This window comes from Psammomys obesus, unplaced genomic scaffold (assembly GCF_907164565.1).
Source record: "Psammomys obesus unplaced genomic scaffold, mPsaObe1.curated_primary_1811, whole genome shotgun sequence".
Taxonomy (NCBI): Eukaryota; Metazoa; Chordata; class Mammalia; order Rodentia; family Muridae; genus Psammomys; species Psammomys obesus.
The window spans coordinates 6,014,365-6,026,305 of record NW_026585504.1 but is presented as its reverse complement, the minus strand read 5'-3'; the positions used below and the strand labels follow the sequence as shown (position 1 = coordinate 6,026,305).

The window sequence follows — 11,941 nt, the reverse complement described above, 5'->3', positions numbered from 1 at the left end:
TTCTTTCTTTCTTTCTTTCTTTCTTTCTTTCTTTCTTTCTTTCTTTCCTTCCTTCCTTCCTTCCTCTTTTTTTTCTTTCTTTTTCTTTCTCTCTCTCTCTCTCTTTCGTTCTTTCTCTCTTTTTCTTTTTTTTGGTGTGGTTTTTCAAGACAGGGTTTCTTTATGGCTGTCCTGGAACTTGCTATGTAGACCAGGTTGACCTCGAACTCACAGAGATCTTCCTGCCTCTGCCTCCCTAGTGCTGGGATTATAGGAGTGCGCCCACTACCATGGAGCTCAAGACCATTATATGCTACACAGCAAATTAGACAGCAGTTAGGGTTACATGAGACCCGTCTTTAAAAAAAAAAAAAAAAAAAGAGAGGTCTGGTTAAGTGTCCTTGCTGTTCTTTCAGAGAGGACCCAGGTTCAGCTCCAAGCACCTGGCTGGCCTTAAACTCAGAGATTATTCTGCCTCTCTGCCTCTGCCACAATACCTGGCAAAAGCAAATGAACTTTTAAAACAAAACAAAAAACAAATCAAGAACGACAAAAACATGAGAGGAAAGGGGGAAGGGAAGAAGAAGAGAGGAAGGAAAAAGAAGATATTGAGTGATTAATGATGTGACACTGGCCGGCCAAAGGAAAGGGCACAATTACGCTGACTTTTCACAAAATGAGTCACAGAGCAGCAATGCGATGGGATTCTAGCGACTGCCCAATACTTGTCTAAATGCTGTCTGGTAGAATCTAAGGGTGAAAGTACAGTAAGCCTTAATGAAGGCCACAGACACAAGCCAGGAAGTGGACAACAGTATGAAGAAAATATCATATATTTATGTATTTGTTTGGTTTACCTTGTTGCAGTGAATTCTTGGTCTGAATTGTGGGAGGCAAAGATTTATTACCATTTTTGTGGCTAAGAAAATAGCTTCCAAGCATCAGAAACAGCCTATAAAAAAGGTGAAACTTAAAATTAGTCAGACACATTAAAATTCAGCTCTAAACTTTCACGAGTTGAATGTAAGAGGAGCAACAGGGCAGGAACAAAACTTCTGGTACATTCTGCATTGAACACCATTTCCCTGTATCCTACTGATGCTCACTGGAAAGTTAAGAGGGAGACTTTCTTTGAGAAAAAAAAATACTTATTTTATTTAATGTATGTGTGTGTGTGTGCGCACGCGTGCCTGAGTGTATGTCTGTGCACTGGGGGTGTGAAGGAACCCAAAAAGATCAGGAGAAGCTTCAGGTGCCCTGGGACTGGAGTTATAGAGGGTTGTGAGCCACCATGTGGGTGCTGAGAATTAAGCCCAGGTACTCTTTAACTGCTGAGCTGTGCCTCCAGCCTTGGGAAGGCAATTTTTCTAATGTAAGGTCTACAGGTTGGCAAAGCCTGCCAGGCTTCTAGCTGATGGCAAGACATATCAGTTCTGTAGCGTTCTCCCATGGGAAGGAGACAGCACACAAGCATCAGAACATAAGAAAAGAGGTAAGGTGGGGCTGCATGGAAAGGGTCATGGAGAACAATCATGGCAGCGCTCGGACCCTTAACCCTTGTCAGTGTCACTGTTTCCTTATTAAACAAGCACCGGAAGAGTCAGAACTCCTTTTGAGAAGGCGTGGAATCTCTATGCAGCGGTTTGAGAGCCGACAGCGCCCTCATGGAATGGAATCCTAATGAGCATGGCATTTATGTCTGTTTATGTAAGTATACCAGATCACCTCTTTCTCTTTTTTGAATTTGAAAAGTTGTTACTGTTATGTATGCACGTGTGTGAGGCTGCATGTGCCACAACCCATGTGGAGGTCAGAGGGCAACTCGGGACAGCTGCTTTTCTCCTTTCACCTTTACATGGGTTCTAGGCACTTCACTCAGGCCACTAACTAGGCTTGAACTGCGGGCATCTCTACCCTCGGAGCCATCTCCCTGATCCCTCCGATTCCAACATTTAAAAAATATTCTGTAAAATGACATTTATTTACTTACTGTGCGTGTACATGTGGCAAAATCAGAGGACTACTTGGCAAGAGTTGGTTCTCTCATTCTACTATGGTCATCAGGCTTTCATGACAAGTACCTTACTGGCCATGCCACCTCTCCTATCCAAGTACTTAATGAATTAAAATTAGGTAGCTTCTAAGAGAAGGCTTAGAAGTTAAAGAGCACTGGTTGTTCTTCCAGAGGACCTGGTTCCATTCCTAGAACCCACATAACACCTTACAACCATCTGTAACTAAGTCCAAGGAGATCTGATTCCTTCTTCTGGCCTCTTCAGGCACCAGGTATGTATATGATACAAAGACATACATGCAGGCAAGAAAACCATATACAAAAAATTAACATATGATATAGAAATGTGGAAGTCTGTTTTTGTTTGTTTTGTATGGCCCAGGCCGTGAACTTCTGATTCTCTTACCTCTACTTTCCAAGACGTATGAGCCACCACACTCAGTTTATGCGATAATGAAGATTAAGTCAGGACCTTCTACTCCAAAGTCTCAATCAGTTCATAAGGCTGCTCCAACTTGATCAATGGTGGCCAACTCCACGAGTACATTACTGAAGCCTATGAGCCTAGGACAGCTGAGCAACCTGCCTTTCTCCTCAGCACTGACTGAGACTGCTCAGTCCATCACATTAAATTATCTTCACTGTCAGCCTCAATGTCACTTCTTGCCTTCTGTCTGGTGTCTTTGGGACTGTGGCAGATCGTATCCCATACTACCACCTTACAGATTTTTCAGGAGTTTAGAAAGGATCTTCACCTATAGCAAAAACAAATGTTAACGAATTAATACAATTTTAGGGTAGGGGGTGTAACTCAGTGGGAGAGCACTTGCCTAGCTAGCATGCAGGAGGTTCTGGGTTCAATCCCAAACACCACATAGAACTTTAAAAAGCACAAATTAGGGAGCCGGGTGTGGTGGCGCATGCCTTTAATCCCAGCACTTGGGGAGGCAGAGGCAGGCGGGTTGCTGTGAGTTCAAGGACAGCCTGGACTACAAAGCGAGCCCAGGACAGCAAAGGCTACACAGAGAAACCATCTTTAAAAAATAAAATAAAATAAAATAAAAATTGGGGCTGGAAATATAGATCAGTGGTAAAGATGTTGACTAGTACTTGTAAAATTCTAGGTTTAATGCCCAGCACTAGAAAATTTAAGAAATATAATTTAGTTTCTATTTATAGTGGTTAGAATGAAAATGGCCCCCGAAGGCTCATATGTTTGAATGTTTGATCCCATTACTGGAACTATTTAGGAAAGAGTAAGAGGTGTGGCCTTGTTGGAGGAGGTGCTGTCTCTGAAGATTTGAGAAGCTCACACAGGCCAGTCTGTCTGTCTGTCTGTCTCTCTGCTTGCAACTTGCACATGAGATGTGAGCTCTCAGCTCCTTCTCCAGCCTGCTGCCACCATGTTCCCTGCCATGACCAGACTAACACCCTAAAACTGAGCTGCCTTGGTCACAGTATCTTCCCCTGCAATAGAACAGTGACTAAGACACTGCATTAGTTTGTTTTGTTGCTGGAGAAAAGGGTTCATTTGGCTCACACCTCTACATCACAGTCCAACACTGTGGGAAGTCAGGGCAGAAGCTAAGCAGCAACCTGGAGGCAGGAACTGAAGCAGACCACGGCAGAGTGCAGCTTACTAGCTTCCTCTTCACAGCTTACTAGGCTTACCACCTGCCCTGGGGTGGCATTGACCACAGTGGGCTACATCCTCCCTGCATCAATCATCAATCAAGAAAATGACCCAAAAAGTTGCTGATGGAGGCATTTTATTTTTATTGTTTTGAGACAAAGGTCTCTTTATGTAGCTCTAGCTGTCCTAAAACACAGTGTAAAACCAGGCTGGCCTAGAACTCACAGAGATCTGCCTACCTTTGCCTCCACAATGCTGGGATTAAAGGTGTGCACTTCCACAGCTGGCTAGATTTGAATCTGGTGCCTATGAAAGCCAGAGTAGTATGCCAGATACCCTGAGACTGGAGTTATAGATGGTTACAAACTGCCTGCCATCTAGTGGGTCCTCTAGAAGAACAGCTGAGCCATCTCTAAAGTCCCCATTATTTTTTTCAACTGAGATTCTCCTCTCTTCCCAGATGAATCTAGCTTGTGTGAAGTTGACCAAAAACTAACCATCACAGTAGGACACTAGGTGGTATGACACAGTTAACAACCACAACATATCTAAGACACATCTTTTCTCCAGCTGATTCTCTGGGTAGAGTACTAGCCTATCTTCAGGCCCAGCCCAGCTACTACCATCACCATGTTCCTGCCATACAGCACATATGCATATACCTAACGTTTCTGCAACACTATGCAGAAACCAGGTATGCTGGGTGGTGGCCCAGGTCCTTGATAAGACGCAGGCAGATGTTTGAGTTCCAGGACAGCAAGGGCTATGTAGAGAGACCATGTCTCAAAAATCATTAAAAAAAAAAAAAAAGGAAGGAAGGGAAGGGGAACAGTAATAAACTCTGCAGTCTAGCACCTAGATTTACCTTTGTCTAAACTATCGGGACTAGTTAGCAGCCTCCTCTTGTAGTCGGGCTCAAGACTACTGTGCAGCAAGGTAAACTTGGCGCCTGATCCTCCTGCCGCCACTTCTCAAGTGCTACACACACATGCCGCTACACCAGTCCAAATAACATTTTAAGTAATTTGTCTTCTTTCCCCTTTAGTCTTACTTCAGTTTACATTTTTAATTAATTGTACATGTTTTAAAGATTTTAATTAATAAATGTGATCTTCTTAATCCATTAATGTTGCTGTTGTTTAAAGCAGTAAAAGTTTAAAGTACCCTAGGCTAGCCTTGAACTTACTAGGTAGCCATGGCTAGCCCGGAATTCCTGATCCTCCAGTCTCCACGTCCCTACTGCTAGGGTTATAGATAGGCATGTACCACCATGCTGACTTCCATTCATTTTTTAAGCCAGTTATTCTGCATGTAGGAAAACGCATAAACACATAAACACTTCAGGGACTTTGTATGTGATCATTTTGTTTATTTTTGTATTTGTGTGTGTGTGTGTGTGTGGTGGTAGGAGTTGTGCTTCATGCACACTAGACATTCTACTACTGACTTACATCTTTAGGGCCTGAACTCACTGATTTTAATAGATTTGGGTTGGTTTTCTTGGGGTTTTATAATATTAGTAGTAGTAAGCTTTCTGGAGTGCTAATTCTTATTTTTGTCTCTCATTTTACTGCATTAGCTAGAACTTTCAGAATTCTATAAAGGTCCTGGAGTTCACTCTGTAGACCAGGCTGGTCTCAAACTCAAAAGAGGAGCCTGCTTCTGCCTCTTGAGTGCTGGGATTAAAGGAGTATGCCTAGTGTTAAATTTTCTGTTTAATAAAAATGCATCTTTAAGCACAATGCTTATTTTATCGACTGATGTATTTTATTAACATCCTAATTCTTATACTTTCTTAAAAATTCTTAATTATGTATATACATACTTTTACATATATGAAATATATATACGTATGTAGGCACATATTTATCTGACAGAGTGGGATATATCAATTTATTTCCTTACTTAAACTATCCTTTTAGTTCCCAAGACAGGCTCTATGTGGCTTGAAGTGATGTCTTTTTCTGTAGCCCAGGCTGACCTTAAATCTAAGATCCTCCTGCCTCAGTCTCCTTAAGGTTGCAATTACATACTCTACCATTACACACAATGGAATAGTTCTTTAAATGGACTACTGACTTTGATGTGCATAAATAAAATTTTAGATTGAATACTACTGCATATTCATACACCTATAAATCCTTTTCAAGGAACTGAGGGACAAAGATAAAAATGAAGTAGCCAGGTGGCAAAACTATCAGGTATTATATTGCAGTAGTAGATGGATGGCCTTCCTGCTCAACCTAAGTCTGGGTTCCCCCTTTGCTGGCTCTGTCAAGGTCTTTAGTTGGTAGAGCCTCTCTCTTTAGTTTTTCAAAAGGGTTTCTCTGTTTAGCCCTGGTTGTCCTCAAACTCGCTCTGTAGACCATGCTGGCCTCCAACTCAGAGATCCACCTGCCTCTGTCTTAGCTGGTGTAGTCTAACTAGTTTCAACACCCTGATCTTTCAAGGTCAAGAACCTTAATGCCTTAATGCTTTGTCCAGGAAAAAAAAATAGTCTTAACATACAAAAAAGACAGAGCGTAGCCTAGGAAGACAGCTTTCCCACCCCTGCCAAGGAAATTGCCTTGCAACCCAAATTTACTGTAAATTCTGTTCAGTTAAATACTTACAAATTGTAGTCTCCTTTTCTAAATGTGGTATCAAAGTACAAATTAGGGGCCTCAGATTACAGCTGAAGTAGTTGGCTGCCCAAGAAATAGCTTGAAGCCAGATAACAAAGGAAGCCTGAGACTTGAGTTCAATCCCCATCAAAGCAGAGAACTGACTTCCACAAGTCGTCCTCTGCTCTCCACACATGTACTATGGCGTGTATGCAACCTCCAAAAATATTTTAAAAAGGAAAACTAACTGGAAAAAAAAACACAAAATACCAAAATATAAGAAAATGAGTGTTATGCCATGAAACTTGTTTCAAATTTGTGCAAAAATAGTTAACATATATACTTAACCTAACAAAATATATTTCTTGCTATGGTTCTGGATTTAAAAATAAACAGAACACTTGCCAAGTAGGGGATAATGGCAAACTCCCATAATTCCAGCACTTAAAAGGCAGAGGTAGAAGAATCAGTAAGTAGTTCAAGGCTAGATTTGGCAACACAGTGAGACTGAGTTTAGCCTAGACTACAGAAGACTCTGTCTTAAAAACAAAACAAACAAACAAAAAACCAAATAAACAAAACCAAAATATAATTACTGGGCAGTGAACATCTTAGGCCAACCAGGGCTACACACTGAGACCTTGTCACAAACATATGCACACACACGCATACACACACAGAGAGAAAGAAAATGAGTGTATATGATCAAAACATTGTGTAAAATTCTCAAAGAATTAATAAAACATTGAAAACGAAGAGCCAGATGTGCTGGTGGGTATGTGCATTTAATCCCGGTACTTGGGAGTCAGAGGGGGTTGGAGCAGGGGTGGCTAGAGATATGTCTCAGTGTTTGAGGACATTGATTTTTTTTAATTAAATTTTTATTTTTATGTATTACAGTTTATTCATTTTGTATCCCAGCTGTAGCCCCCTCCCTCATTCCCTCCTTATCCCTCCCTCCCTCCCTCATCTCCTCTTATGCCCCTTCCCAAGTCCACGGATAGGGGAGGTCCTCCTCCCCTTCCATCTGACCCTAGCTTATCAGGTCTGATCAGGACTGGTTGCTTTGTCTTCCTCTGTGGCCTGGCAAGGCTGCTCCCCCCTCAGGGGGAGGTCCAATTTTTTTTTTTTTCCAGAGAATCCTGATTTGATTCCCAGCAGCCAAATCAGGTGGCTCACAACCATCTGTAACTTCAGTTTCAGGGTATCGAATGCCCTCTTCTATATGTGGTCCATGTTCATACATGTAAGCTAAACAGTTATACACATAAGAATAAATAAAATATATAAACCTTTAAAGAGAAGGGGCTAGAGCACTGGCTTTGACTACCAGCATACACACACGGTGGTCCACAATCATCCTTAACTCCAGTTCCACGGGTCCCAACACCTTCTTGTGACTTCCATAAGCACTAGGCACACACATGTATAAAATAAATCAATCTAACAATAACAACAAAACAAGAACCAAGAACATCACTTACCAAGTCATAACTAGTTTGTTGCACTGATTTCAAACAAGGTCTTTCTATAGCCCAGGCTAGCCTCAAATTCATGGCTATCTTCCTTCATCAGCTTCCTTATTGCGAGGATTACACAGGAAAGCTGCCACACTAAACATTCTTTTTAATCAAGTACTTTAAAAATGAAACTCCAGGCTGGGCGGTGGTGGCACATGCCTCTAATCCCAGCACTTGGGAGGCAGAGATAGGCAGATTTCTGTGAGTTTGAGGCCAGCCTGGTCTACAGAGCTAATTCCAGGATGGCCAAGGCTACACAGAGAAGCCCTGTCTCAAAAACCAAAAAAAAAAAAGAAAAAAGAAAAAGAAGCGAACGAAACAAACATCAAACTGAGCAGTAGTGTGCATGCCTCTAATCCTAGCACTTGGGAGGCAGAGGCAGGCACATCTCTGAGTCTCAGGCCAACCTGTCTACTGCCAAGGCTATACAGAGAAACCCTGTCTCAACAAAACAAAACAAAACAAAACAAAACAAAACAAAACAAAACAAAACAACCAACCAATTCCACCAAAATGTACTATATACAAGGATGAACACTGTTTTGTGAAACTTGTTTCAGTTATGGCTGTGTGTGTGTGTGTGCATTTGTTGCTCTAAGGTTTTGTTTTTCGAGACAGTGTTTCTCTGTGTAGCCTTAGCTATCCTAGACTCACTTTGTAGACTGGTCTGACCTCGAACTTACAGAGATCCACCTGCCTCTGCCTCTGCCTCCCAGAATGCTGGGATCACAAGCGTGCGCCACAGCTCTGGGCTGTAATGTTTTTGTGAATGTACATATACTCACTTGGGCTATGTTGCTCAACTGGTAGAGTGCATGCCTCCCATGCATCAAGCCCTGGGTTTGATTACCAGCACTGAGCATGGCAGCACATGCCTCTAATCCTAGCACTGAAGAGGATCAAGGTCAATGGATACATAAGACCCTGTTTCAAAACAACACACATGCACGAGCTTGCACACTCTGCAGGTCTCCTGACCTGAGTTCGATGACTGGAATGGAAAGAGGGAGGGCGTACAAAACTGACCTCTCCATGTACACTGTGCTATGTTCACGTCCAAACTCACACATATACATCACACACACACACACACACACACACACACACACACACACACACACTATAGTAATCAAATGTAAAAACCACATATACTTATCCACTTATTCAAGGCTGGTATGTGAAAGGGGTTTCTCCCTTTGGGCTGTAGTAAATGGAACAATGGGTTGAGGAGTTATTGGTAAAGTGTGTTCAGATCTCTGGTACCCACATAAAAAGTGATGCGTGTCTGCGTGCATGTGCAACCACCCTTGTGCTGAGGCAAATATAGGAGGTCTTGGGACTTGCTGGCCAGCCAATCTAACCAACTGGCAAACTCCAGGTTCAGTGAGGGATGCTGTCTTGAAAAATAACAGAGCGAGTGACTGAAGACAGCGCCTAGTGCCATCCTCTGGCCTCCACACACCTACCTATGTGTGCATTCATCCACATGTGCACACACAGACACAGACAAAGCTGGGTATAGAACTCAGTTGTAAAGCGAGTGGCCTATGACTTACATGGTTGTGTTCGAGCCCCAGAACAACACACACACACACACACACACACACACACACACACACACACACACGAACTCCTCAAATTCTCAAGTTGGAAATGCAGCTCTATTTGCAGTGTCCTTGACTAGCATATACAAAGCCCTAGACTCAATTCCTTTCCCCACATAAACCTGCAGTGGTCATGCACACCTGTAATCCCAGGACTCAAGAGATGAAGGCAGGAATATCAGTACTTCAAAGTCAACCCTGGCTGTAATTGTTTAAAACCAGCCTAGACTATATGACAAGCTGTCTCAAAAAAATATTTTTTTTGAGAGCTACTAGTCATGGGCAAGTGATACAAAGCTTATAAAGGAAAAAAATGACATTAATAAGGTTGGCCATTAACCTCCTAAATGACGAAGGCAATTCTGATTCACTTAGAAGCAATTCACCTTTCAAAGGGCCTCTCTTCTGGTTGAAGGGTTTTCACAATCTTTCAGTTCTACAGATGGGTTTAAATACAGCGAAGATGAGAGCTACAGTACAAACTACTCAGATTAAAGCATCGACTTTCAGGTTTTCCTCTGACATTTTCTCCCTTTTGATTCTTTGGAGGAGGGATGTTATTCAAAAGAGAGGAAAGATAGTCCATTCAAGGAAAATGGACTATCCCCTACATGTTACCGAGTAAACTGAAAAAAACCTCAAAGCTTCTTTCTAAGAAATTGGCTTGGTTTATGTTTTGCTTTTTTTGAGACAGGGTCTTACTCTGTAGCTCAGGCTGGACTGGAACATAAGGAAATCCTCCTTTCACCTGTCGATTGCTGCTATTACAGGTGTGAGCTACTATGGCTATTACTGACTTTAAAAGATTTATAGAAAGCCAGGTGGTGGCAGCACATGCCTTTAATCCCAGCACTTGAAAGGCTGAGTTCAAGTCCAGCCTGGTCACAGAGTGAGTTCCAGGACAGCCAAGGCTACACAGAGAAACCCTGCTTCGAACAACAACAAAAAAAGAAACAAATTCATAGGGAGTGAGGGGTGCCATATAACATGCCAAAGCATGTGTGGAGGTCGAAGGACCACTTGGGAAGCTGAAGCAGGACATTCTAGAGTTCACAGCCAGAATGGGCTTCAGTAAGGCTGTCTCAAAAAATTAGGAACTGGGGGAAAAAGGCTCAGTGTTGAGCAACTGCCTCAAATCCATAGGCCCCACAGAAACAAAACCCTTCCATCTAGGAACACACAGGCAATTTGAAAAGTAATGGTGGTTATGCAGAAATTAAAACACACCTAAACTGGACAGTTAGGTTGGGGATTTTTCGTTCCTGTGTTTAATGCTGAGGTAAGTAATTAAACATTGGACTGGATTCCTCAGGTCTCCGATGTGTAAGGAAGGATGGAGCATCTGCATCCACACTCTGGAGAGGGACAAATCTTTTTCTTTCATCCTCAGGAAAGAAGAGTCTCCTGGGTACTCTCTGCCCCAGACTGAGGGACTTCCCAGAACACAGGGCTTTCAGTACTGAAGTGGGGAAGGTCCTGGGCAAACAGGATTTGTTATCTTCTCTAAAAGGTAGCTGTCTGTGTGCCCCAGAGCTTGAAGTAACCAAGCTGACTTGTTGAGGTTCAAAATGTGGAGGCAGGGAAGTATAAAGAACTACTTTGGAAGAGAACAGGGTGACCATGACACTCTGAGCACTTGAATACCCATTTGGAGCCTGTAAAGAAGGTGTCATAGCTGACTTACACAATCTGACTTTGAGTTTCACAAGACTGTAATGGAAAGTAATTCTGGAAGATACATATATTTTAAAGAGTAGGTCCAAACAGGTTACTGGGGAAGTGAGGCTTACCTGTCAAATGCTGGAAAAGCTATTAACCTTAAAGAGTAGGTAGAATACCAACGCAGTGAGCAATTTTAGAAATTGGGTGTGTTAGCTTTTAAAGACACATAGTATCTCTCACTTCCAAATTGAGTTACCTGTCCATCCAAGAGAAAGTGACTCGCAACATTTTTCAGAGCTAGTTAAAACCAAAGACAGTTCTCCCAGCCTTTTCCATCTGTATGCCCAGCAGCAGCAGAGTGGCACAGCAGAGGCCTGATGGGCCCATAAATGCCCACTGGGACAAGAACACTAAACACAAGTGTAGGCTTAAAAGACACCTGCAACTTGATGCTGCATGTAGGCAAGTCGCAGGCTTGGTGTATCTGAAGCACTGTACGAGGCACATGTCAAGTTTTATTTTCTGTGGTGCTCAGGATTGAACCCAGCACCTCAGGCATGCCCGGCATATATGTTGTAACTGGCTCACATCGTATATGCCTGTTTTTGCTCTTAGGAAACAAACAAACAAATAAATAAAGGGGTGACTGGTTTTGCCCTCTTAAAAGACTATCAAGATTAATATTTTACTCAGTGCTTCAGTAATGTTGTCTGAAAATTCTGTGACCATGTCTCTCTTCGTCAGGGCCTTATTTCATGTAATTTTCAGTTTCTCCTGGAATTTCAACTTCAGTGTGACTACTGAACCCTAACATAACACAAACTCATTCAGATTTCTTTTGTGACCCTAAACGCCAAGATACTGTCTTGATTCTTTATCTATTGGCTGCCAGACTTAACAAATAGAGCTCCTTAAACAATGCCTTT

The 11,941-nt window shown here is 42.3% G+C and overlaps 1 protein-coding gene across 3 annotated transcripts in view; it reads right to left on the bottom strand.

The window, feature by feature from the left end:
- Ubox5 (U-box domain containing 5) overlaps positions 1-11,941 on the bottom strand; it is a 38,418-nt gene that overhangs the window by 9,365 nt on the left and 17,112 nt on the right. For all 3 annotated transcript variants that reach the window (XM_055611988.1, XM_055611918.1, XM_055612058.1), the window contains exons 2-3: positions 2,400-2,748; positions 837-931 (exon numbers count right to left, since the gene is read on the bottom strand). In XM_055611988.1, coding sequence (XP_055467963.1) covers positions 837-890 — 54 coding nt within the window. In that variant the 5' untranslated portion in view covers positions 891-931; positions 2,400-2,748. The remainder of the gene's footprint in view (positions 1-836; positions 932-2,399; positions 2,749-11,941) is intronic.